This window comes from Dermacentor silvarum, chromosome 6 (assembly GCF_013339745.2).
Source record: "Dermacentor silvarum isolate Dsil-2018 chromosome 6, BIME_Dsil_1.4, whole genome shotgun sequence".
Lineage (NCBI taxonomy): Eukaryota > Metazoa > Arthropoda > Arachnida > Ixodida > Ixodidae > Dermacentor > Dermacentor silvarum.
In genome coordinates, this window is record NC_051159.1 from 131,397,553 (window position 1) to 131,424,817 (window position 27,265).

The 27,265-nt window shown below is 50.4% G+C and overlaps 1 protein-coding gene across 1 annotated transcript in view; it reads left to right on the plus strand.

The window, feature by feature from the left end:
• LOC119456006 (mothers against decapentaplegic homolog 6) overlaps positions 1–27,265 on the plus strand; it is a 99,173-nt gene that overhangs the window by 42,869 nt on the left and 29,039 nt on the right. Inside the window, exons 2-3 of the mRNA XM_037717589.2 lie at positions 9,816–9,872; positions 12,547–12,609. Coding sequence (XP_037573517.1) covers positions 9,816–9,872; positions 12,547–12,609 — 120 coding nt within the window. The remainder of the gene's footprint in view (positions 1–9,815; positions 9,873–12,546; positions 12,610–27,265) is intronic.

Below are 27,265 nucleotides of genomic sequence, written 5' to 3' on the forward strand. Positions count from 1 at the left end.
TTCAGACGGCGTTCCCGTGAGGAGGCTATCAGAGGCGGACAATGGAGGGACCTTTCTTCAGTGCTTTTTTTTTTTTTTCCAGCCGACTGACGCGTACCATAGGTTTCGCTGTTCTGCATGCAATTAGTGAGATGGAGTACAGACGACGTCAGAAGCTCCAGTCGACCAGCCAAGTGCTATTGGTTGTTGCCCGCTCATAGCGATTGAAAACTGGGTCAGTGATTGGCTCTGGCCGTCTTCCGCGGCATCAAATGAGGTGGAAGTGCAGTAGACGAAACCTCACCGGGTAAGACGAGCAGCGCCGGTCGCCTCCCGTTTCCGTCGGCGCGCCGTCGCCATCCGGCCGCCGTTTGCCGCCAGTGGCGTGATGCGTTGTTGGCCCGGTGGGCCGCCGCCGCCTTGTGTTGCTCGCGCCACGAGGTTCCCACGCCGAAAGCGCGTGTAAGACGAAGTCCCGGGCTCGATTGCCCGGCCGTGATTTCCGTGCGCTCTCGTCGCCTTGCGTTTTCTCCCCGTGCTTCCCTCCTCCTCCTCACCTGTTGGTCCTCGTGCAGGATGCAAGCGATGCTGAACGGTCTTTCCTCGTGGGACTGGCTTGCAAAGATGGCGACCATCAATGTCCGGCTTCGGTGATAGTACAACTGCGCTCTCACCGAGACTTTGATCGCGACTAAGATACCAACTCAGCAGCCGGCTGAGCCCTGTTGTGGAAAACCGTCGTGTTTTTTTTCTTTTTTCTTTTCTTTTTTTTTTTTGACGAGATGAATGCATTTACAACACATTTGAACGAAATTCGTTGCATTAGAGAGGGAAAATTAAATTCTAGTGACTCTAGGAAGCAGAATTTTAATGTAGCGCGTGAATTTTTTTTAATTCCCGAAAATTGGGAAGTTTCAAGAAAGACTGAACCACGTAATTTGCAAATTCGCAACTCCCCAATAAAAACCGATATCGCAGTTTCGTAAATTGCATCTGTTGAGCATCTAAAGGGAACAAATTTGATATACGAATGTACAGCTTACGTGAAAGTGCTACTCTGTTTACAAGATTGGTGGTACCCCTCAGAGCCGTGTATATAACACGTGAACTTTGTCCGCTTTGGATCTCTTAATACGAGCAGTTCACAGAAATGTGATATCATTACTTATTACTGCGTTATAGCTGAAAATTTGGTCCGCGAGCTTTTTCTTTTTCCTTCTTTTTTTTTCTGGAGTTCAACTTTTGTTAAAAATGATGGCCCTAATAAAAACTGCTTGCCACAATTACAAGATTTTTTTAATGCGACTGGCCTAATCAAGATCAGTGCACTGGTTGCCGAGAAAAAATGATTTAGGAGAAAGTAGGAGAGTGAGTAGAAGAAAAGTAAAGAGGGAGTATTTAATAAAGTGTGTACAGTTTTTACGATAGCGACTGTAAGCGCCATTCACTCGGACATTCCGCCTACCATGCAGGGGACATAGTGAGCGCGTGCCAGCTAGACCGCAGGATAGGCCATCGTGCCGACGGGACATTGTGGATTTCGCAACATTTCGGTAATTTGCAGGGTCCCCACTTTTGTTCTCATGCCAGTGTGAAGGAGTTTTTGAAGTGGACACAAAATTTGACCCCGCCTACCCCAATCTCCGAGGCGCGTACAAGCACCTATTCGGCACTTCGATCAATCACTTAGGCAATTAGATCTGGGCACCACTCACACGTCTCCTCTCGCCAGGCGCTGTCAGAGAGGCGTGTATCGATTCCTAGAGAAGAGAGAGAAAATTTTTTTTTTTGCCATAAACGTATTTTTTTTATTCTAGTGATTCGCAATCCATCTTTTGCTGTTTTAGACACTAAAATTACTGTAGAAACGCCCTAGTGTTTTACTTGTTAGATAATGCGTAGGCATTGTTTTCAGTCGCTCACATGGTACTCATGTAACGAATGATTGATTTGAGTGGCTGAATTAGCACAGCGCAGCTCACTGTGTCGAGGAGGACGCAGTGTGCTTCGAGTATTGCAGTGACCTGTTGGCCATTACCTAATTGGTGAACCTAATTATTCAGTACTGTTGAATTTGTGAGCAGTGGTCTTGGAGTCTGGCGTCACACTGAGTGTGGCGCTCTAGCCTACGCTGCCGGTGCGTCTCGAAGCGGCTAGCTGGCCTACGGTATATACCGGGGCGTCACACGGAGGCTTAGAGGGCCCACGCCGTCGTCCGTGCCTTTTCGGCGAGGGTTGCATCTTGCTGACGAGTACGAGGTTGGAGGAACGGCACGGGGGTTTATTCACCTACAGAAGAGGCAAGCTTATTTACAGAGAAAGGTCATGTTCGTATACTGGCAGAAGCACAGCATATCGTATAGCAAGCACGCAGAAGCTACATGTCAGAGCTACTACATCGTTCTGCGAGAGCACCCTCCACAGTGATAAGTACAGACACTGAGGATGTCCCTTAAAACCGGACTCCGTCTTCCCTGGATCACTCCCTAGGGAAACGGGTAATGTCCCAATCGGCCAGTCCGGTGGTTCATGAGGAGGATGACACAAAGCTCACGTACACGCCGCCTTCAAGCTGATCCTGGAAATGGGGAAGCAAGCATGCCAGACCCAGTGTTTCACTGACAAGGGGTGTCAATTGCTCAAGCTAGCCAGAAGGTAGAGCCACTCCAGGTCCTGGCGTCTTTCGCTGTGGTTCCGGGAAACCCTCCTCCGCCGTCTCGTTCGCCCTCCGAAGTCTACGAATTTGCCGTAACTTCTGGTAGACGTACCTTCTGGTAGGAATGCCGAATCTTCCAGCGTTTGAGTGTCGACCTAGACTCGGTGAAATGCTGTTTGACGTCGGTACCACAGTCGCCCCGGTCTTCGCTTTTCGGATAATACGCCAAACCTAAGAGTACTCACTATATAAAGTCATAACCGTAAATCTCAGTAGTGATACCTATAGTCACGAGGCATTCTCATAAATACTCACATAGGACCCCATGTATACGTATGGAGCGCATCGTGTCACGCGTTACAGACGGACACATTTCTGGGGAAGTAGCCCCAGAGTGCTTGAAGTGATCAAAGAAAACTATTGAATAAAGGCCGCGACTAAACGGCGCCAGAAGTATGTGTCCCTTCTTCACCTCAACCCCCCACGTTAAACGCGAGCTTTCGCGTGCCAGCAAGCTTTTGGACACCAAAGGTGGCCGCGGTTGCAGTGAAGGTGATTGACGAGCGCGTAAACGCTGGCGAGTAGCTCGCGAAGAAGGAGATGGGGGCGACGATGACACCTCTGGTATTCGAGGGGGAATAAATTTACAACCGTGAACTTTTTAAACCTTGTGCAATGCCTAGCAGCCGGGCGATGCATCAGGTTTGAGAGTTCCACCGTGACCTCTCTACGTGTCGCGCGGGCCCGTTACACCAGCAGACGTCAGAGGTGGCGCCCCGACACGACGCAGGATATTGCAACCAGCTCTCTGCTACCCGACCTTCAGAGATGTGCTGGTGGAGTTCAAAACGGTGGAGTACCAAAATACCGGATTCCGAACCACCGACGCCATACGGTGAGTTTGTCGTGCTCCATAATCGGCAGGAGAGCTCGCTGTAGAGCTAGTTCTTTCGTGCTGTTAAGAACAAAAAACAGCGCGAAGAGCGTTGTCTCTCCTTCGTGTCCCGTTTTGCGCTATATTACCGTCAGCCACAGGCGGTGTGGCCGCACCTTTTCACCTTCACCGTCGCATGCTTTAGCTGGACGAGATGATGTGCCGTTGGCGTTGCGCGACGCTAGCGCAACTGTATGCGTGGGTATATGGGACCCGCTCCTTTCTCGCCATTCTATATCTGGTCTCGGTGAACTCGAGTTTACGGCTTTACGGATTTCTGAAGCGAAGCCTCTGGTCTGTGCGTTGAGCGTGCCGTGTGGGACGCGGTCTTTGAAAGTTTTCTACCAGCTTATCTACGTCTAAGTGCCTAATGCCGTCCCGCGTACGTGTGCAATTAAGGACCGTAGTAATGAAACTAGGTCATTTTGCGAGATCCCGATGCTGCAAGCAGTGGCAGCTGTGTAGCCGTTGGTGTGCCGGCGCGCATTTCGCAGCGCGGAGACAGAAGGGAGCTATTCCTGCCGGCGAGGTCTTTTCCCCTCGTCTCCCGTCTGTGGGGCCGTAAAGCTGTTATGCGACAAAAGAGAACGACTTGCTCGCGCGCTCGTGTGTGCTCTCCGGCGCCACGGTGAGCCTAGATAAAAGGAAGCCCGCGTTCTAATCTCGCGACGGCGCGTTTTTTCTCTCAATGACCACATTTTTTTTTTTTTTTTTTTTTTGCCGCGGTGGGCACAGGCCCTTTGGTCGGCGCTTATGACTAGATCTGGAGAAGTATGCGGGATGGCAGGGGGCGTTGGGTAGCAAGAGTCAGTAGAAACCTACCACCTCTCCCGAATCAGTTTACGGATTAGTGCTCGTTCTACGATGTTGCGAATTTTTGCAACAAGGTTTACGAATTCTGTTCGCGGAAAAGTGTTTAAAAAGTGTTTCGTGATTGGGCAGGGCGCGATTGCAAGAAATACATAGAGAAAATAAATTGCGGTGGTACCTGGGCTTCTGGTTCTCTTGTTGCAGCGCAAGATGCTTGTTTGGAATTCTTGCTTCGAAAGCGCTTATGAACACAAATTCCTAAAGCAATCCAAATCAGACTCCTACTACCCGTCCTGATCCTGCGTCTTTTTTTAGCGCTTAAGAATCGAAAACGTTTATGAGCACAAATTCCTAAAGCAATCCAAATCAGACTCCTCTACTCCTCTACCGTCCTGTCCTGTGTACTACTACTACTCGTCTTGATCCTGCGTCTTTTTTTAGCGCTTAAGAATCGAAAACGTTTATAAGCACAAATTCCTAAAGCAATCCAAATCAGACTCCTCTACCGTCCTGTCCTTTGTACTACTACTACTACTCGTCTTGATCCTGCGTCTTTTTTTGGCGCTAAGAATGTCTTTGGGATAGGAACTGATCAGTGATGACGTGGCTGAGCTTCCCTCCAAAAGAGCACAATTCTCTTTGGCAGAAGGCGAAAGTGTCTGCTGGAACGTTGTAGTACATTTCACGCGCTATATAGGGCCTCGATCGATCTGACTTAGTAGGTTGCTTTCATACGGCATCTCCTTGCCCTGCTTTGCGGAAAGAGGCGCAGCGCTCCCTGGTGGTGGCGAGCACTGCTGCGACGAGCGTGTCTCGCGGCTGCCGCGTAGTGCCCATGTGTGTGCGCGTGCGTGCGTGCGTGCGTGCGTAAGACCCTTCGAGTGGGCAGGCTCATCTCGGTCGTGGCGATAGAGCAGTGTTTTGTGCACTCGAGTGTCGCGAGGCAGGAGTAGAGGGACCCCCCCTCCGAGTGCGGCGGCGGCGTCTGATAAGCGGTGCGGTAAATAGGCGAGCCGTGGGCTGATGGCGTGTCGGGCCGCAGTGTCGCCATGCGTTTGCCCAAGGGGCCGTGCTGCGTCCTTGCCCGCCGCTTATCAACGACTGAATGGAATCGCGCCCTTTCCCTCTACACCGCTTTTTTACGCCTGTGACGTCAATTCTCTCGCTCTCTCTCTCCAATTGTGTGTGTCGAGCGTTTTGCCCGCGTTGTACAATACGTGCAGTGGTAACACGGCTCGATTTTAAATGTGCGATCGCTTCCGCCTGTGACGAGGTAACGTGGCGTAATGCTTTTCACTCTTAAGTTCCGATTGGCATCTCTAGCCGATGATATGACATGGGGTCGAATTAGCGCAGCTTCTCGTTCGTAAGGGCTTTATTATAAAGGCCGGTCACTTTCTCTAAAAATGTGTCTGACATAGCTTGGCTGACGTCGGTCTTTTACAAGAAGTTCTACCGTTAAAGCATTTTTGTTTGTCTGTGAACAGGGGTCTTTGATCAGTCGCGGGGCGTGTGCGCGATTTTGTTGCCGCTGCTGCTGTTCATCCATGCGAAAACCTTCGTTGCTGGACCTCGTTCGGCAAGCGGAGTCGTCTTCCTGAGGCTGACCCGAAGACGGGAGAGAGCCCATTTGTCAGGAAACGTCGGCGCTGCCTCTCACGTTTCGCCGTTGCTTCCCATGCCCCGGTGCACGGAACGGATAAAGGGAACGACGACGCCGGAGCGGAAACGCCGCTCACGTTTCCCGCCGCCGCGGGGTTGAAACGAACTGCACCGCCGCGAGTCGCGCGCGCGACTCGTTTGAACGTGCGTCGGTCGACGCCGGGAAGAAAAGAAAGAAAAAAAAAGTGATCGGTGGATGCTGCGCGACGGACGAGCGCGACTTCACTCGTCTCCGGAGTCGTCGGACGACGGACCTCCTCCGCCGTCGTTCCGGAGGCTGACGGAAGGCGAGAGGAATAGTAGGGAGGGGGGGAAGCAGCGGCGGATATTTCTGGTTCTTCTTCGATGGTCGCCGCCGTCGAAGATAGCCGACGCCGCTGCTTCGTCCCCCACCCCTACTCCTCCTCCCCCCCTTCAGAGCAGCGGCGGCCGTTGGCGCTGCCTTGGCAGCCGGCCGACGTCGCGGCGCCGGCGTCCTCCCTCGTCGTCTCTCGGCCTGTCCGGCAACCGCTCTCCCAGCCATCATCCGCGGGTGCCTGCCTGCCAGGGCCTCGGCCTCGCTCGCCTGCGTCGGCGGCCGGCCGGTCGCTCGAGAAAAGGGCTTTCGCGAGCGAGCGGTTTCGGTCCGCGGGCATTGAAATAGGTGTGGGTTGCCGTTATGTCGGGAATGATGGGGGCTCTAGTCACTGAGCCGTGCCCCCACATGGGAGGCAGAAAACAGTGGCTCTTCTTCTTCCATCAAAATAGCTATTTAGGGGGGGTCTTGACGCTCGTCCTGTCTTCTGACCAGTGGTGGAGTCCAGTTGCAGCTCTCGGGCGCGCGAGTTCGTGCGACTGCTTCGTTGTTTGCGGGAGGGCTATCCTGAGCGAACTAGCATTCCTGCCGCTTGGAGAATTCGGTCGTTTGAGCACTTTATCAGAGCTGACGGGTTGTGGGCGTGACTTAACGGGAGTAAACGTCCCACGGCCGCAGGCTAACTTCCATGATGGCACAGTTTCCGGAAACTGTGACGTCAGTATGCGCTTTGGCCACTTTGTCGCCCGCTATGCGACAAAGCGGATATACCGCGTGTTGCATCTGTGAAATCTTAAGGTAATACGTGTGTGTTCTCGTGCTGTGTTGCTGTGGAATTACTGTGGTGAGCATAACAATGTTAAACACCAGTGCTTCATTTTGTCACCCTCATAGCGAGTAGCCAGGCAACGTATTGTGCTCGCGTTAGTCGCAACGAATACAGGAGTCGCAGGCGGCGACGAAACAAACAGTATATATGGAGTCAAGAATTTCCAGTCCCATTTCCAGTCGTACTGATTACATTTTCGACTTCTTTGTTGTCCTTTTTTTTCTTTTTTTTTCCTATCCGCCATTCATTGAATATTCAAGACCTTGTAGAAAAAATGCTTGCAAACGTCAGATCGCCGCAAATGATAGACTGTAATACTTTTTCCCACGAACCGCTTTTCGATACCCAGAAAGTGAAAGCGCCAGTGTCATGACGTCATTATACATTGCCACACACCGTTTCTGCGATCGCTGCAGCTGCCACACGCGAGCGCCGCGGGAAAGCGTGGTACACTTTAATTAATATAATTCCTCTTATTTGTTTTTATGAGCAACATCACCTTAGTGCTGCACGTCAACGAATTTTGCTCCGTGTCACAGCGTCACGACAATATCGTTGACGCCGTTCCGGCATTTCGAAGTCAACTTTAGTATCAAATTAAAGTATTCCGTAAGTGTTTCTCATTACCTTTGTGCTTGCTAAGCGCCATTCTTTTACACGTCAGACGCGTGTGGTATAGTGTTCCTGCATGCAACTTGGAAAGTATGTGTCCTTTAAGCGGCATGTTATGTGATAACTGCCGCAATCGGTTTTACTTATCGCAGGCGCGCGCGCGCGCTCGCTTGAACTCGCGCGGAGTGGTAGCGTCGAGTTGCGGTTATTCGGCTGCTTGTCTAACCCCATCAGTTCGTTTCTTTTCGCACACTTTTTTTTTTCCCCTCTTCTCTGCCTTGTTTCTGCGCGGAGGAGTTTCTCATGATCAGATTTCCTGGCGCTATGCGTCTCCTCGTGTCGGCGGTGTCACGTGACGTGCTCATTTGCGTTCGCGCCGCACCTCCCAACGCGCGCAATGTTTTCAACGAGCGTGAACAATTGGGAGCGAATAACTTAATTCCTATCCTCATGATAAAGTTCGAAAACATGTATACCATGGACAGAGGAGGAGAGAAGGGAAGAAGCTTCAGGCTGGCGGAAGGGACATGGCGCCTGCCTACTCTTTAGGTAGTATATAGGGATGGAAACAGAGAACGTAGAGATTGAAGTTAGAAGGGAAGTGAATAAATAGAAAGGAAGAACAAGATGACAAATCACAGAGAACAAAGTAAAACAATGACGAAGAATACAGAAACACGCTATTCTGAAATTAAAAAAAAAAAAGGCGCAAGCGTCTTTTTGTTTCTCTTTCTCTTTTCTACGTTTTACAAACGGCACACACCTCTCCACGCCTGTGTCTCTCTCTCTTTTTTTTAAGTGAATCCTCTGCCGCACGACACATTTGATATGACATTTGACGTTGGCAGTAAGGTAGGATCTTTTGCCGGTCGGTGTAGCATATAGTTCGCGTATTAAAGGATAAGCGCTTAGACGAAGCACAAGATGATAAGGGATACACGCAACAGCGCTCGCAATTTTGCGTATTTGCAGATTGTTCTGTCGACAGCAATATTATTTTTTAGACCGTGATGAACTGTATATAGAGCAAAAGTGTCGATCAGTGTCAGTGAAAGTGCCTTGTAGCGACCTGCTTAAATACAGCCTGTCATTCCCCATCTCTTCTGCTAAATTTAGGTATCGAACACAGAGAGTATAATAGGTGCAGCCTCGTGAATATCAAGGCTGTTCTGTATACTCGCTCGGGTATGTGTAGAACCGTTGCCCTCGGGACCTTCATATAGGGTTCCGCAAATTTATATTCATACGTTCTCGCTTTGACAGAATTTGTGATATCTCACGGCGCGCGAGTGAGCGACAAGACCGAGAGAAAATGCTAATCAGCTGGTGTCCCGCGATGTTGGTCAACACTGCAGCAGGCACCGGGGCGCGGCACGTCAACGTCCGTGACGTGCGCCGCTTTTGTTCCGGATCGTCCGTGTATACACGGGCTGATCAATGTCGTAGGGCGACGCGCGCACACCGGCACACGCCTATACAGTCTTGCGTTGGCGCTGCGCCTGCTCTCTGTATACTGCGTTAGGATGGGGCTTGTATGGCCTGATGGTCAGGAACACTATAGCCTGACGCGCATTCGCCACGCCGCTCGTTTACTTTTTACGGAATCATTTATAATCGCTGGTAGGCTCGTTGCGTCGAGCGAATTAAAAAAAAGTTTGCAGAATTATTGCAGGCTTCACTGCGAAACACGCTTGGACATTTACGATTTGCTCATTCCAGGGGTAAGAACAGTTGTGAACAGCTGCCTTGATTTCTTGGCTTGTACGTTTTTCCCCGCTCTGTAATCGTGGTTTTCTTCATCGTATATATCTATAACATTCTCCATGGCGCATTCTTCAATAGCGCGCTTCGCCACGTGCCAAATAGATTTGCATGTATCACGGTGTTCGGTGTTCACTGGGAACATCGATTTAAAATTTGCGATGAAATAAAAAGATAAAAAGAAGAATGGATAGACTTGTTTGAACGGTGGATAAGCCTTAAGCTTTCGCCTTGCGAGAGCCAGTAGCTGACTGCCACCTCTCTTCTCACCCCGCAGAGTCTCCACCGCCACCGTACAGTCTGCAGACCCTGGAGGAGAGCTACCTACCCATCGGTGAGTGTGCCCGCCGCATCAGCCGTATACGTTACTACGTTTTGTGCGGAATGCTTTTTTTTTTTCCTCCGACACTTACCAAAAGTCCACAGCAGCTGCTCGAATCACGTCACTAAAGATAATTTATGTGCTCTGGCGGACATCTTTTGCAAGAAAGAACAGAGCAATCACTTCACGAATTAAACTGATTGCATTAATTAACTTCATAGTTGATCACTATTGAAACTGATCGCTATAATTTATACAACCTTTACGGCACATGTTTTATATGTGCGAGACGCGGGAGACGTGGGAGACACCCGCTACGCGCTAAGCGCGTCCTGCAGGACCTAAATAAAGTTTTCTAGTCCTGTCCAGTCGAAGGAAATCGTCATAAAGGTCTAGCTCCCATTTATAACCTTCACGGCGCATGTTCACTGGGAAAGTTGAAGGAAATGGTTACAAAAGTCTAGCACTGTGTTTCATTATTTCAGAACGGCTATGTAAAGCGAAATAATTAGCCTCAAGTTATTTGTTGAATTTGCCTGATTACGGAACGCAGCGCTGCGGAGCACAGCTCGCGGAGCAACGCTCCTGTGACGTAGCAGGGCGGCTTAAAATTAAGCTCCCGTCGCATTTCTCTCTTGCGCCCAGTATATAGCCGCCCCGGACAGGGGGCCGAAATGAAATTATCTATCTATCTATCTATCTATCTATCTATCTATCTATCTATCTATCTATCTATCTATCTATATATCTATCTATCTCTATCCCTGCAGTCTTATTCCCATTTGTGCTACGCGGAACTCCTAATTGGATGCATATTATGTTCGAGTTGCCCAGCGCCGCAAGTCGCACCCGCACGCGTGCGGTTGCGCGAAACATTGCATATGTCGAACACTTGTGCACAAGTTTCGGTTTACGCAGCGTACGACGTTTGTTTACCATTGTATATGTTTCCGATTGTACCCACCGTTTACACTGTGCACACAGTGTAAGCCGAAATTTATGCACAAGTGTCCGACATATATGCAATTTTTCGCGCTACCGCACGCGTGCGGGTGCGACTTGCGGCGCTGGGCTCGGCTCGAGCGCAAATCGGCCTTTACACTTTCAGCGGCAGGGATGAGGCGGGGCCGCTTTATCGCGCCGTATACATAGCCCGGCTTCTATTTATGCCGCCCTGCTACGTCACAGGAGGGTTGTACCGCGAGCCGCGCTTCGCAGTGCTACGTTCCGTAATCAGGTAATTACAGCAGGTAATTCGAAGCTAATTATTTCGGCTTACGTGACCGTTTTGAAATGTCGACAATCACGGAGCTAGACATTAGTGCCCATTTTTTTTTTCGAATTATAATATAAACATGTGTCGTAAAGGCAATTGTGGCTAAGAAGTTAGTTAACGTGATTAGTTTAATCGTTGAATTGATTGTTCTGGTTTTTCTTGCGAATTATGTCCGCCTGAGCACATAGTTAATCTGTAGTAACGTCATTCGCGTAACCTTTGTGGGCTTAGAAATTCTAAGTGTTCGAAGTAAAAAATAATAATAATAACGAATCGAATATTGCCCCATATTCGATTGGGTCCTCGAATCGAATAGTCACTATTTGAAGGTATCAATATTTTTAGAATACTTTGCGTCGTCGACTGTACGCGATCAAACATCAAATTGAAACAAAAAAATGCTATAACATTTGTCCAAGCTACAGTAGACATAACGTCGCTCAGACAGCTAGACTTTTCCCGACTGAACACGATCACTAGCAATAAAATGTTGTTGAGACACGGAATTCGGCAGTGGGTATTGTTTGGTGCTATTTATAGATGGCAGAACCTATTTCCCATACAAGCAGCACCTGCGTGCGTCCTCTCATCGTATTAAATCAGAATGCCTTTCATGGCAGCATTTACTTTATACAAAATAGTGGCACCATCTGCCGCGACAATTCGATCGAACTGAAGCGTATCTTTCTCTCTCTTTCCACTCTATCGTCGCCGCAGACGACATGCATGTTTGGTCCCGACGATACACGGATACCAATTGGTCTTCGAAGTTACCTTTATAAGCTGATAATACGTGACCGCGTATTATCCTAAGTGTCCCGCGAGTTGGCTAACGATCTGCTTAGTTGTTCCTACTGCTCCCTATGTGTCTTTAATAAAGCATGCTTTACAATCTGCAGTGTATAATGGCAGTAACTTTCTATTGTTGTGAAGGCCAGGATGGTAAAATTGTTTGATATTAATGGTGAGATTAATGGTTCACTATTCGCAAACTATTCGAAAGATATTCGATTAGATTCGATTCGGTCTCAAAAACTGCTATTCGCACAACCCTACAAGATTCGACCGTTGACACGACTGCGTTACATGTATTGCAAATGTGACGGGGCAGGGGGGTAAGAATATATATATATATATATATATATTATGGAGTGAGGCGGGTCACGTCACGTGACTCGACTTCACCGCGAAATTCAGAGCTTTTTATTTCTTTCTTTTTTAAGGGGGGGGGGGGGGTGGCAGACCCGAGTACGTATTGTTTTCTTTATAATTTTTTTAACTGCGCGTCTTCCTCTAACTTTGCAGGATTTACGCGAGCACGCAAAACTATATAGTCCTAGTTCCAGCATTGCGCGATACACTGCCTGTCAAACGTGATTCTGAATGCGTCTCCCGCTGCTGCATTCACAGAGTCGTCGCCACCGCCTCCTTACAGCCTTCAGCCGATGGCCGATGCCTGCTCGTTGCCTTTCGGTGAGTGTGCCTTGCATTTCTTCCCCCCCATTTTAATGCACTAGCAATAAACACGGGACACACTCCAGCGGCGTGCCCATCGTATAGGCGTGGGCTGGCCGGTCCTGATACCTGTGCAGGATCGGTGCCCTCGTATGAGTTCTACTGCGACAAGCACCAGGGCCAATATAAACGTGGTGTTTAATGTCGCGTGGGCTGCAGCTCTTGCACGCGACTATTAGGGGTGATAGCACATACGATGAAGTGCATTGCACTCAGCACTGATTAATATAATGAAGTTGCGTTATTCTAAGCTCTTAAACCTACGGAAAGGCTCTCCGCATGTAACGTTCCCGCTTTTGCTGGAATGCTGCACGGAATTTCCGCCAACTTCCGAGTTTTTTAAGTTCTGTCTCGATCTGATATCGTACAGCGGTTTATGAAACCGTTCACACGTGACAGATGAACGACTAAAACCTGCTCGTGAACGCCGACAACGGGGAGCCACGTAGCAAACGCAGTTTCTCGTAAATATCCACTTTTGCTGCATGCGATAGGCGACGAGAGGATCTCGCGGCAAGGCCGTTCGCTTATCTCTTCGGTTCAAGGTAGCAAATGTGTATCTGATATACATGTTTCGTCCGTTGCTATACTGTTCCGCAAGTTTTGCGCGGAAGCTGTCGTATCACGCTCATTCGGCGGGTGCCGTAGCTGCGAGCGGCCGCGGGGCCTAATTGTCCTGGCGGTGCTCTGATGACCGGTGCTGTGGGCGCGGACTGGCGCTGATTAGTGTATCATATACTTGTCGAGACCTCGCGCAAGTCCGACCGAGGCCTCCGTAAATAGCTCTGCAGGCTGGTTCAACAGTGCTTGGTCACTACGCACAATTTTGGTTGATTTATTGAGTAATTGACGATTGATTAATTGGTTGACGGATTCTTTGTTTTGGGTGCATGGGTGTACTGTCTCAAATCAACACACTCGCTATGACGGGCTCAGGCGCGGGTTTTTTAGGATTAGTTTTGATTACTTCGGCTTCCTTAACGTGTATGCCCAATTCCAAGTACACTATAGCGTACACCTTCAACCTTCCAATGGCAACGCAGCCGCCCTGTCAGGGAATCGAAACCACGACCACGCGCTCGGCAGAATAACGTCGAGGGAATCGTCTCCAGAGCAACACGCCTTACGGTTTGGCATATCCCACACGCTGTTCAATTGTCTGTCAAAAAACTTTCTCGTGTTCGTTGCTGGAATCGAAAACTGTCTTTTTTTTTTTATGTATGTATATGGACTTGGCATTTTGCGCAGTGTATAGCCAACTCGATGAAGCACGTACGTGTGGTTAACATTCTTGAAATTTCTGTCATTTTGTTTCGATTCTGGAGGAAGACCGGTCGGACTTCCGACCATTTTCTGGTTCGAAAGTACTGGGCCGTGGCCAAATCCGTCGTCGTTATTGAGTGACTGTTTATAGTCCTTGTGCTCAACTTCAGTCGTGCGCGCGGTGTTCTATTAGCTACTCACGACGGTACTTTCGTTTCAACGTCCTTCCAGTGAAACACGCTTACAGGGGACGTGTACCCTTTGCTATTGTGCCCTATCCATTCGCCCTATACGAACCAAGCACGTTCGGACAGCCAATAGGAAGTGTCTCACGCCCTATGGCGGCGGCAGCCGGCAGCTCACCCCGCTATACGGTCCCGTTCGACCGCTGATCAAGCGCGCTCTGATTTTTTTTTTTTTTTTTTTTTTTCTCGCTTCTCCTGCGTCTCTGTTCGAACGCCGGCGGCGGCAGCGGCGACCGAGCCGTGTCTAGACACTGTTCATCGACCGCGTCGCGTCTCCTCTGCCCACCTGTGCTGGCTGCCGTCCGCGTTATTATTATTATTTCTTTCTTTCTCTTTCTCCTCCATCTCAATCCCCGCCCCGTGTGTTGTATGCGTGCGTGCCTGCCGTGCGGGCAGGGCCTGCTTCGACCGCAAGGCCACCAAGGCCGCTGTGCACTCAGCCAGGCGGGCGCCGGGGTGGGCGGCGGCGGCGTCGCCGGCGCACGCTAGCATGTGTGTGCGCGGCCGCTGCTGTTCGCGCGCCGGGTGCGCTACTTTCATTTCTTCGTGAAAAATTTCTCCCCCTGTATACGTGTATAGCCTGCTTTTATTATTTTCCCCGTCTTTTTTTTTTAGGGCTCTCTCTCCTCTCCGGTCACGTAACGCGACTCTGCCCTGTGTGCGGCGGCGGGCGCGCCCCTTCCCGGCCATGTCGGAGGAGCGTATACGAGGCGCTACGCGTACACGGCAAATGGAGAAACAGACACGAACACATGCAAGAGAGAATGGGAGAATAAGCCTAACCTAACGATGCAACCACTCCCTGTCTGTCTTGTTGCGCGTCTATGCAGTTCGGTTCCAACAAGTGAAAGCAGAGAAGTCGGAAATGCGTTGCAGTGAATAGCTCTCGTTATAACGAAATCCTTACGTTGAAAGGGCTTCGAGCTCCGCGCGTCGCGTTGTTGCCGGAGGAGTGTCACTCGTCACACCGTCACTTGTCACACCGGAGGAGTGTCACCGCAGCCGTTTGTCGCGGGTATAAGGAAGAGTTTGCGAACTCCGAGAAGATTGCTGTCGTTCACCTGCCTTAAGGCGCGCAGCACCAGCAGCTGGTACCGGGCACCCATACCTTATACGGCCGACTCCTGTGCCGTCAAACCAAGGACTGGCAAACGCCGAGAAGACGACCAAGTAGGCGCACGTAGTCACCGCTTCGTGTATTTCATTATCCGTCCGGCATGCCATGATAAATTGACGCATCAACAATCCCCACGGCAGTCACGACAGATCGTCCCACCAACTCCCGCGGTTTCATCGCACATTTACCTGAGCTGAATCGTCAACGTCCCTGCATATATCTGTATATTTGCTCCCGTTTTTCCGTTACACAAGCCCATGTAAAACGCAGTAAGATACGTCGTTTACTTCTCTCTATCTCTCTTTTCCGTAACCGCAGTTATAATTGAGAGGCCCAAATTTATGGACCCAATCTGAACTCCGCTTGGAGGCAGGGCTCATAAGGGCGCCCGCGCTACCTTAAGGTAGCGCAGCCCTGCCACCAAGCAGAGTTCAGATTCTGCGTGTGTGCGGGCCTCTGATGGTATTTTATGGTCACGCTGTAGCCGTTTGCCTGCTCCGTTTATAAAATTCTTAAAAGTTCTGCTCAGCTTAGGCCTAGTGCTTGTGTTCGAGCACAGTTATCGCAGTGTCGACGGCGGCCATGGATCCGAGCGTAAAACCAGCGCGGGATAGAGCCGAGGCGTGTCGGGTGTCAGCGCAGGAGCTCGCTTCCTTCCCATGTCGGCCGTTGGCGGCTTCGGCGGTGTCGTGTCGCGAGCCATTGTTTTCTTTTCGGCCCCCGGACCATTGTTTCGGGCTGCCACGATTTTGATCCAGCCCGGGCCGGCGCTCATAGCCCCCGGCGGGTGCGCGCAAGTTGTTACAAACTCCGCTTGTAAACTCCGTGCTAGCTGTACAGATGACGGGAACGATGGTTGCTGCGTGCGTGTCGTTAACTTTGGCGCTGCTGTGTTGACACGACGTTCTAAGAAATCGCAGTACAAGTCAAATATGCGGGAGAGCAATAAACATTTGAGACAGGCGAAAAAAAAAAAAAATTGGCTGCCCGATTCGCTGGAGGCTGAACTGGTGCGGAGTGTATATCAACTCACAGTGGTGTGTTTGTGCATATATTTTGAGCTCGTTGGTGAAGTTCATTGCTCGGTCCTGCCTGTTTCTGTCAGAAAGGACTTTGAGGATGCCCTCTTAAAAATGGTCGACGCTTTGTCTCTATACAAGTGCTGCTTACCGTCCACTTTGCGATTCGCCGGCGTTATTGTTTAAAAAAAAGTAACGAAGAAACACAAATGTTTGCTTGGAACACTAAACGAACTTACGACAGCAAGTTCAGATCTCTATTGCACACAGTGCATGACGCTGACATACTGCCTATCGTGAGGGAATAAAGACCAGTTGTTATAAAATGTATACTGTATTCCTATCAACATGTTCCGACTGTGTGACTTATATCGACGTTCTGTTGAGGTACAATTGAATGTCATGTATAATTTTGTTAGGGTGCTCATGGGAGCCTGATTGTCTGTACGTGATCTTGTTCATCAGTCGCCGCTTCAGTTGCACGTAGACGAACTTGCGCTAGCAAGGTGCAGATGATGCAGATACTACGCGCCTTGCTGAAGCATCAATGTTTGCTGCGGCGCGGTATAGTGGCGCCATCTATATAGCACGCACTCGGAGAATACGGCTGTTGTCGCCATTATTCCGGTGCATACCTTTGCGCCATTTTCCGCCTTCTTTTTGCGTAACCTATGGTAGACTAGAGGACCCAGACAAGATGACACGAACATGTGAGGATTTCAAATTTTAACTTACTGTCGTTGGTAACACTTTGCTTGATTGGACATCCCGAAGGCACAGGTGACGCAAAAGAGGCTTCAGACAAGAGACTGTACGAACCAATTCAAACACTATATATATACACTTGTAAGTTAAAGCACTGTGAACAATGCTGCGAATATAGAGCATCGCTTGGTATACTCGAAATGGCAGCGTCAGATATTTATTTTGAGAGCGCAATAGTGCCGTGTAAACCCATATATAGATGCTCAACTTTCGCGTTTCAGATGTTTCAGAAGAGTGCGGCTTCAGCTGCGAGGTCGGCCCAGGTGATTGCCACAGCTAGTACCATGTCCTCTGTCAATATGTGTATTACGGTTAAAATATGCGCGGCGACATGCGAGTTGGCATCCTGCCAGGTGCGCGTTCGAGCTTGTATAGGTGCATGTTCCGAGAGTGCGAAAACTTGCTCGTTGATCTTCGTTACGAGCATCCCGGCGCTCCTCATAACAAAGCTAAAACAAAACTAAAATATTGGATCTGTTCTTATAGATGTGTATTGTTAAATGCTCTAACAGTACCGCAGAACTTATGATGTACTCTCGTTGTGTTTATACGTTCAGACTTTTAACTGTGAACCCCAGCATCCAGGTTTCCGCTGCAGCGATTGTGCCCGGGCCGCGCGGCAGGGCTTGCGTTGTGAACTGGATGTTGCAAAGGGCGTCTTCGCGCTTCTAAACTTCTAGGATGTGATGACGCCCTGGGCTACGTTGCCGGGTGTCTGTCGCGAAAGCAGCAGCCTATGCAGATTTTATTTTTCTATTTTTAACATAAATGCGCAGATGTATTTTACAAGTATGTAAAATAATTTCTAAAAAAAAAAGAACGTTTCCTGATGGTAAATTGTGTTTATTGTATACTTCTGTGAAACTTGTTATACACACACACACACACACACACACACACACACACACACACACACACACACACACACATATATATATATATATATATATATATATATATATATATATATATATATATATATTGCTTTTGCATTCTTATGCTATATACGATTGAGTTTGTGTCAAATCATAATATGCAAGATAACAGATTGTGATTGTATACTGAGAGTCAATTCACACGACTGTATTATAACTATAGTTTCTATACAATAACATGAAAGTATCTGCATATACTTGTGCTTAGAATACTCGTATATCAACACTTTATACGTGATTATATTGGTACACCAGCCGCTACCGTGCCTGTCTGGGAGACCGGAGCTCTGTCAAGCCGAAGAAATTTCGGCTTTTTTTCCGGCTCTCCCTTTTCACCTTGTGTATCTCGTGGTGAGATAAACATGATGATGATGATGATGAAAGCCAGTGGTAGAATAGCGAGACACTGTTGCAGCGCCTGGTTCTGCGGCTGCATGCTGCGCAGTTACGCGGTCAATCGGTGCATTAACATTAGCGGAAGCTCTGTTATGTCGTGCACCTGTCAATCACTGGTCAACTGTTGCAACGGAACGAAATCCTTTTGAAGACGTCTTATAGTAAGTTAAGCGTACGCGCCCCGCACAGAAGTGCGAAATGAGGACGGTCGTCCATTGCACTCCGGTACACGGTGGTAGGTCTACCATCAGTTAAGAACCTGGATACTTGTAATTTTCCAGAAATTTATCAGGCCTGGAAAAATTAGGGAGGAAAAAAAAAACCGAATTTTCACCCAGTTGCCTCGAATCAGGGAAATTCTTATCTACAGTGTTTATGGCGAAGCTGTTTCTGTGCCAGAAGGAAGGCGAAGTTTTCAACTGAACCTACGCAATCCGCGCATAATGCCGGTATTTGTGAGGATGAGCCTGGTCCTGTGATAAAGTATCCTGAAAGACATGATTAATTCAAACCTGATAGTGGGACCCACCTGATTTACAGCTTACTGGCAGTAGTTGTTGACAATAATGGCAAGATATAAACCCCCATTTCTTCGCCAGGTACTTTTCTAACCGAGCGCCACTCCAAAGGTTGTATATGGTAACTGTATAGTCAGTCTGTCCTACGGAAGGAGTTTGACATATGAACCGCGTGTAAGTGGACAATGGTGTGGACTGTTCCGCTCCGCAGTTGTGCGTGCGTGCAAAGTCGAGGCGATTTCCACGACCAGCTGACGCAACTGGCTCGTCGCACCACGTGTTCTATCGCGGGAGAAAGCGGCGCCGTGACGTAACCAGGAAAAGACGACGACCCTTCGTGGTCGGCCGGGGAGGGTTTCTTTTCCTTCCGGCGGGCGCAGTCCTCCGTAGCGGTCGAAGGGGCGATGCACGCACGCGCTCGCTTTCACAGCGCTCGCGGCATCGGATGAACTCGCGGGGAGGAAGTCACCCATACGCGGTTCTCAGGGGAATTTGGACGTCGCGCTGTGTGCTCAGGGCATCGCCGTTGCATGTGCACCCCAGCACGCATGTAGAGGACACAATACCTTACGCATGACTTCTTGCCAGGGTCCGTATATTGTATCACTCGTCGCGGCGAGTGGCCGATACTGGTGATAACGGAGGCAGGGATCCGTGCGAACCAACGACGAATGGCAGAAAGAATGGAAAACGAAAGGAACCCTTACAGGGATACAATACGAGGAACATGTTTGTAGACGAGTGTTGCGGCGACTTTATGCGATATTGCAGACTGCCTATATGAAATCGTCTTGACACACTTTCGATCGTTCATCTGCTCGCCAAGCATGCCGAGGCGAGCTACATGTAAGCCCCCTCCCTCTCTCTCTCTCCCCCCTCCTTCTAAGTTCTGTATCTCTCTAAACTTCCACAATTAAGCGTTGTGCGTATCCCTTCATTTGTGGTGTTCCTTCTACTCTGCTTGAGCTCGTCGTGAACAGCCAGCCACGTATATAGCCCGAATCTGCCGGCCCGACTGCACCGCGGCTGCCTTGCTGTGGGTGGGCACGGCCGCGTCGTCTTGTCGTGCCCGCCTGTCTGCTTGTGGGCGGCTTATGGGTCGCGACGTTGCGGCTGCTGCATGCGAACCTCGGCCGCAGCGGCGGCCTACGTGACATGGGCGGCGTGTTACACACCCGTTACGTCGACCGTTGCTGATAGCGCGCAAGAATGATACGCTCGGTCGGCTTGGAGGAGATCCCGCCGCGGGGCAGCAGCAGCATTGTTGCGCGCACTGCTTCTCTGGCGTCGTTGCCGGCGTGGATAAGGAAGGGGTGCCGCGCAAACTGCGCTGCGCTTCCCGCCGCTGGTTTCTGGACGTTTCTCGCTTTCCGGCCTTCCGGTGCTGGCAGCGAGAGGTTCTTGGGGAGAAAGGAAAGTTGGCGGTGAGAGCGCGCGCGCGCGGTGGTGATTTCAGCAGCCTGCGGGCATCCGAGTGGTGACAACGTTGACGCCTTCCGAGAGAGTATGTAGAAGACGCCGTGCATAGGCGAAGCGTTGCTTCGTGGTTCCCCGAAGGCGTCGCATCAGGACGTCGGCACCGCCGTCAGTAGTGACCCGTAACGTACGCTGAACCGTAACGTACGCTGACTCCTTTTATATCGCTGGGTTTAGTGCCCAATCTAAGCGCGTTGATTTATGTACGATGGACGCCGTGATGGACGCGCTGGATTGTGACTTGTACCACGGGGTGTATCATATACGGCGTAGTCTTTGTGGTGAAGATTTTTGTTGTTGAAGGTTGAAGGGCGATGCGACCGGCTCTTGCGGCAGGCTTTCCTTGTGTGTATGGCGTCGTACTCGTGGCGGCCGTGAGGCGCGCTATAACTTTATCCTGTTATCGAACCCATGGCGCGACAGTTCCATCGGAGCGGGCAGTCGCGGTTGCGCGCCGTCGCAGCCTGTCAGCGAGTTGACATTCGCATTTGCCTGGCCCCAATTGTGAGCTGTGGAAGTCGAGCGGCGCCAGTGGGGTCAAATTCGTGTATTCAGGTTGCCAGCGGTTGCACGTTTCTAACGGCGCGAAAGGCTGTGCGAGGCTCCTTGTTGCGCAGCTCTTTGTTGGATCGAGGTTCTCCCGAAGTCCTTTCCCCGTATTACTTCTGTCAACACTGCGTCTTTTTGTGGTTGTGGTTAGGGCTTACCCGCCTGAAGCCTCTCTTGGACCTCGACTAAAATCGTACGTTCTTCCGGGACTGCGCGACGTCGAAATTTTTGAGGCCGACGAGACCTTCGAGACATGATGGAAATTGGAAGCGGTCGTCAGAGGGGTGTCGTGAGCTGTTTTACACTGAGCTGTCGTTTTAAAAAGAACACGCGCGTTATATTTTCATCAAGGCTGTGTGATGTTTGCGAGCTATATACCCGGATGGAAATTGAAGCTTTATTCGTAACAGCATTAATTTCGACAGCATTGGTGGCTTCGTTTCTCTCCTATAGTGCATGTGCCTAGCATTCTTATCGGATAACAAGAACTGTCGTGCAAATTTAGATTGTGTTCTAAGTCGTGCACAATTCGCTAGCGCCTCCAGTTTTATTACACACCTCGAGAGCCGTGAATGAGGCCCTTGCGACAGTTATCGTTATTTTTATCTGTCTGTGACCCCTTCTAACTCTGCGGCCGATGCGTGAGCGAACTCAGAGAGCACTCGTGACTTCAAACACGCGCAAGATGCAGTTCAACTCGCGACCACTGATCAAATGCAGTTTGCGTTCGGTCGATTTGCACGCGTTGTGCACACATGCATAATTCATGCCTTCCGTGTGGAGCCTGCTGCTTTTCTTTTCATACTTGAGGAAGCTTCGCGGACACGCGATCTGAAAAAAAAAAAAAAAAAAAAAATCGGCATATGACCTGTCATGAGCCGTTCAGTCGCCCGTAGACGTTGTATTTACATCATCGTAGCTCGGCCCGGATGCAGATCATCGACCTCCAGCCCTGTCTACGACGCCACCGTCGCTAAGCGCGAAACAAAAAGTATGCTTCCGTCTTCCCGCGCATATCTATTTGTCATGTTTAAGCCGCGCTGAAAGACTCGAAAGCTGTCACCGCACATAACCGTCGCGCTTCGATGCACCACAGTTGTGTTCCGGCACCGCTGTATAGTTGAGCAGTCAGCGTAACGTAACGTGAAAGCTGCACTCAGCCCGAACCCTGCGTGTCTTTCTCTTTTTCCGGAGATGTCGTGATGCTGCGTCGTTCGTGAAACTGACCGGATGCGGGAAGACTCCGGTCGTAATGAAGTTGCGTAGTTGGTCTTACTCCCCCCTCCCAGTCTTAAGCGCTTTCGTGTTGCTCCGCCGTGGTGCGCGAAATTAATGAGGCTAGGTAGGGGGTTCGCGCGTACAACAGTGCTCCCTCCCCCCCTCTCCATTTTTCCTTACCTGATATTTCGTGAATGGACTTCACTGTGTGAGGCCGTCTCCCTCGCCTGTCCGGTGGACAACGCAGGCAGCGGTTGCTGAGCCTGCGCCGCCTGCCGCTCCCCTGCCCTGACGTCACGCTCCTCTGCCTCCGGCGCTCTTTCGGCCTCTCCCCGAGTCCCAAGGCAGCATTGACCCTCGTCGGCGGCGGCGCCCTTTTTCGCATCGCCGACTTCTCGAGCGTTGTCGCTGTTCTGCGGCGGTCGCGCCTTTGTTGGCGGCGGTCCTCCTCTTCCTGCCTGCGCTCCGCGTCCTCTCTTAGTTTATTCGTGGCCCGGCCGCTAGGGGGGCACGCGCACTTTCTTTCCCGCCGCAGTGCCAATGCCCGAGGTTCTTGTCCCTTATTGATAAAAGGGACGGGACAACGATGGAAGCAGACTCTTATTTCCTTTCACGTGTGTGTGTGTGTGTGTGTGTGTGTGTGTGTGTGTGTGTGTGTGTGTGTGTGTGTGTGTGTGTGTGTGTGTGTGTGTGTGTGTAAGTTATCCGAACGGTGTAAATGACCACGCCAAATCGAGGCCCTATAGGTTGGGAGTCACTTGTGTGGCGGATTGCACTCGGTCCCCGTCGCCGGAGTATTCCCTAACTGCCGTGAATCAACATTTGGCTTTGCGCATCACGAACGGCCTTCCACACTTATTGCAAACCCTGCTATAATGTGGTACCATTAATTGTACGTCCCTCGCTACCGCAGCCCTCGTTCTTTTATTATTATTTTCCGACGCAGTTGTAAACTTGTGATTCGTCTACCTGGTGATTTCCAGGGCGAAGAGGAGTTGCTCAAGAAATACATTCAAGTGACGCCGAGGTCACCTGCGTATCCTAGTCTAGCTCAGAAATCGATATGTGGGGTGGCACTGCCATTCACCGTGGCCTTAAGTCACCGTGGACTGCCCAGTGCCGAGACGTTATATAATACCTGGAATTATCATCCTAGTCCCCCATGAAGCACCGAGCTAAGCCTGACGAGACAATTTGACTATTTTGCGTTTGCAATGCACAGCGTGGTCGTGCTTCTTGAAAAGAGATGGGAGGCGAACTTTCTTTGGGCTGCGAACATCATCGTTACACCTATAGTTTTCCCCCATTCGAAACAACGCGTCGCTTGTGTTCGGCAGTGAAAGCGCACGTCTGCTCGACAACTGCTTGTCAGAAACGTCGCATTCTCTGTGCGCTCGTCATGACCGCCGCCGCAGGGGGTCCCGAGCTAGAGAATGACTCACGCTTGCATCCCACACACTTGCACCCGTCAGTTACCGCCGGCGAGCGCAAACCATACACACTAGGTTATACAGCCAGTCGTTCGCCTTTAGCGGAGGCATTGTGTTGTCGCGTATGAAGTTGTCACTTGTACGTTTCACGCTGTTCCGAAACGTGGGCGTGAACTGGACTCGTTTTCCGTTCTGTTGGCCTGGACTGTGCTGTGAAGTGTACTTACTCGCGGACGGCTCACCGCATTTTTTTTCTGCAAACTACGCTAGTCTCTTAATATCGTAATGCGGAATATACGAAGCGTATTGCCCAGGCGCGTTAACCGCGGCTAAGCTAAACTTCAGTTGAGGCCTAGCTGCTGCACTTATGCTCATTTAAGCAACGAACTTTAGCGCCCATTACAGTGGTCGAACAAGAGTTGCCTTAGGTTGAAGCTTAAACATCCCTTGTTCGACAACTGCTGATCATTTCAAGGCTCAATCTTCCGGTGATCCTCTGCCTTGTTTGGAAAGCTAAGTGCAGTTACTTCGTTGGTCGTGGTAGCGCCACGCGTAAGTGCGGTTAAGTGTTGCCAATAACTGAGCGTTAACTGCATGCGGCCAACCGAAACATATGTTATGATTAACCATGATTAATGCGGCCGTGTGGCAATATTACTCGGCGCTGGAAATAGGGAGAGAAACAAGCGCCACTTCAGCATGCAAAAATGACAAACCAGCCCAGGGTGCAAAAAGTGACAGTCACTTAAGTATCCTTACGTGATTTGAATGCGATAGCACTATGGCTTCTCTAAGTTATCACCTTAAATTAAAACTCAAATCCACATTGCTCTAATATGTGCCAACCTTAATCCACTTTATTACACCTTCATTCCCTTGACTTCACCGTAGGATTTCGCAGTGCGAGCTGCAGTAGGTCCAGCGCCGGGAACGTGACGTCATCACTTAGTCACGTGGGTTTTTGTACCATCGGTAGTTAACGCTGGACAGACGCCGGACTTTTCACTTCATGGGGCAAAGCAGTATTTCGCCTTAGGCATAATTACGCTTCCTTCGAGACGCGTGTTTGCCCAGTTCGAACACTGCGCCGTGTCCGAAGTTAGTGTTTACAGAAAGGAGGGTCCAGCCCCCGGCACAGAGCTACGAATAAATGGTGCGCGAGCAAGAACAAGCGGCTCGTTTTAAGTGCATACCCACGTTGACTCGATTTCTTAATAGGTTGGGACGGAAGAGTTGTATACTTAGACACCGCATTCGCCAATGACCGAAGCACGTTTGGTATGTGCGAGAAGGTGTGCGAGAAACCTCCGACTTCGCAATGCGGTCACGCCTCAACACGTCACCGCTCGGGCAGCCTCCCAAACGGAAGTGACGTTTCGGCGGAATCTAGTCATGCAGGGCCCACCTCTGAAGGCGACGATACCTCTCGACGTGCACATTGCCTTCGGGAAGGGGCGACCATCTTGGTCGGGTTTCCGTTATGCGACTGCATATATCTAGCTGTATACATTTCGCCTAATCCGGAAACTGGACATGCTTTATTTAGCATATGTGGTACCGTTACCTCAGTATCCAAGTGCTCTTAGCTGGTGCACCAGCCTAACTATTGCGCCTGGTGAATTCACTTGCCCTACAGCAGTAACGGTTTCTGCGAAAGTGTACCGATTCCATCTGGCGGGTATGGTAATGCTAGCAGTAATCATACTTAATATGGTATATTGTGAAGCTAACCGTGTAATAGTTGAAATGCCCGAATTATTGCTACACGTCCAGTTTGCATGACACGGAGGCAAGCATGCACCTTTAGCAGATTTTATCGTAGCATTCGTCCTGCAGTGCACATAACTATAGGCTGATGATGATGATGATCGTAGCCTTACGCTTACCCATGCGTGCACTTTGGAGATTGGTCTTTTTTTATTCCAGTGTTTGGTCCTTGGTTGCTCGGTGCGATTCGCTACATTCGTAAATAATGTAAACTGTAAACATGCGGCTTGTGTACAGATCCCAACGCGTTGTGGGGCGACGAGGTGCGCCACGCGACGCGTAAAGCCTTTGTCCTTCGCTAACAGTGTCTGCTTGTGGTAGACTCGTGTAGTTGCTTTGTGCAGGAGAAGAAGAAAAAAAATAGCGTCGGAAAAGAAAAATCTCCGATGTCCTGTGTTTATGTACGGCGTTCGTCGTCGCGGATACGCTAGGCCACTGCGCTTTGAGGACCTCCTTGATCCCTTCGCTCGACACGCACTCGTGCGAGATCAGCCTTTTGTCGCGCGCCCGGCAGCGAAGGTGGGTCTCGCGAGAGCGGCCGTCTTGAGTGCTCTGCTTTTTCAGCCTACGCGAAAGCGGGGTGGGGGCCGGGGGGTGAACAAGCACGAGTGGGAAACCGTGTAGGTGGGGCACGGTGGGTACCTTCCCCGGTGCCTGCAGGAGGAAGAAGGACGCCGCTACAAAGAGCGTAGCCGCTCACTTCATGGCACAGCGTTGTCCCCGCTACAACGGAGAAGGACCCCCGCGTAGCAGAACGCGGCTGCGAAAGAATGCGTAGGGAGTGGCGCCATTGCAGACTGCCGCGAGCAGTTGCTCCCTCTCCCTCTCTGTTCTTCCGTTTTCGTGTTTGTTGCACGCTGGTGTCGTGGTGGCAGTCTTATTTGTTGTTGTTGCTGCTGCTGCTGTTGTGTCGATATCGCTGTGGGAGAATGAGGGATGTTGAAGTAGGCAGAAGGGCCTATATAGCTAGCTGGCTCTCGCTCCATAGCGACTCAAGTTGAACGCGAGCCGTGCCGCATATACTCACTACGTTTTCGTCGATTGAAGGAAAAGACGGCGCCACCGCCGTGCTGGGTGGACGGCACTGTACTGATGTGCGACCGAGATAGACGCGAGCTGACCACGAGTGTGCTGTAACGAGGAAAGCTCTAGGCGGAGCGCCACTGATGTAGTCGCAGGTCTGTATAGTGGCGCCCATGGACTTGGGAGTCTGTAGTGGTGCGTGAACTTCGTGGTGCTTCAGTTCTTAAAAAGGACGGCTTGTGCCTCACTTGGGAGCTAAGGTCGGCTGCGATATACGCGCCCGTTTCTGTGGCGACGAAAGCGGTCGAGGGCGTCGTCTTCGCCCGCCCCGTAGCGGGGCGTCTTCAGTTCTGTGGCATCTTTCTAATCGAAAGTCAGTTTTCTTACGCTTTGCTGGGAAAATAAACAGCAGGGCCCGTATTCGTGGAGCAGTTCCTACGCTGGGTCACTTCGTGAGAACAAATTTCAAGCAGTCTTGATAGCGCACATATCAGCGAAGCTTTCTGAGCTCAACGTGATTCGTAAACTTCGCGCAACTTCGTAAAAAATCGTACATAAAAGACGTGATCAGCTGTGCAGTTTGACTATATGAAAGTGATCCACGAGATTTTACATCGCGCCCATATCATTTGCGGTCTCTTCTGGCTGAATTGGTAAACGAGTCAGGCGTTAGACGTACCAACGGTGTACTCCTGCTTAATTGATAGCGTAGCCTCGGAGATTCGCACCCGAGTGCGCCGGTGCGATCTTGGAGGCCACGTTCATAGCGCAAATAGCTTGCGTTGCTTACACGAAGTGTGGCGTTTTAGAAAGGAGAACGCAGGCTGGGGGCTTTTGCTTGCTTGGCCTCCCTGTTTGTTGTTCTTTTCTGCGATTGTTTCTTATCGTGATTC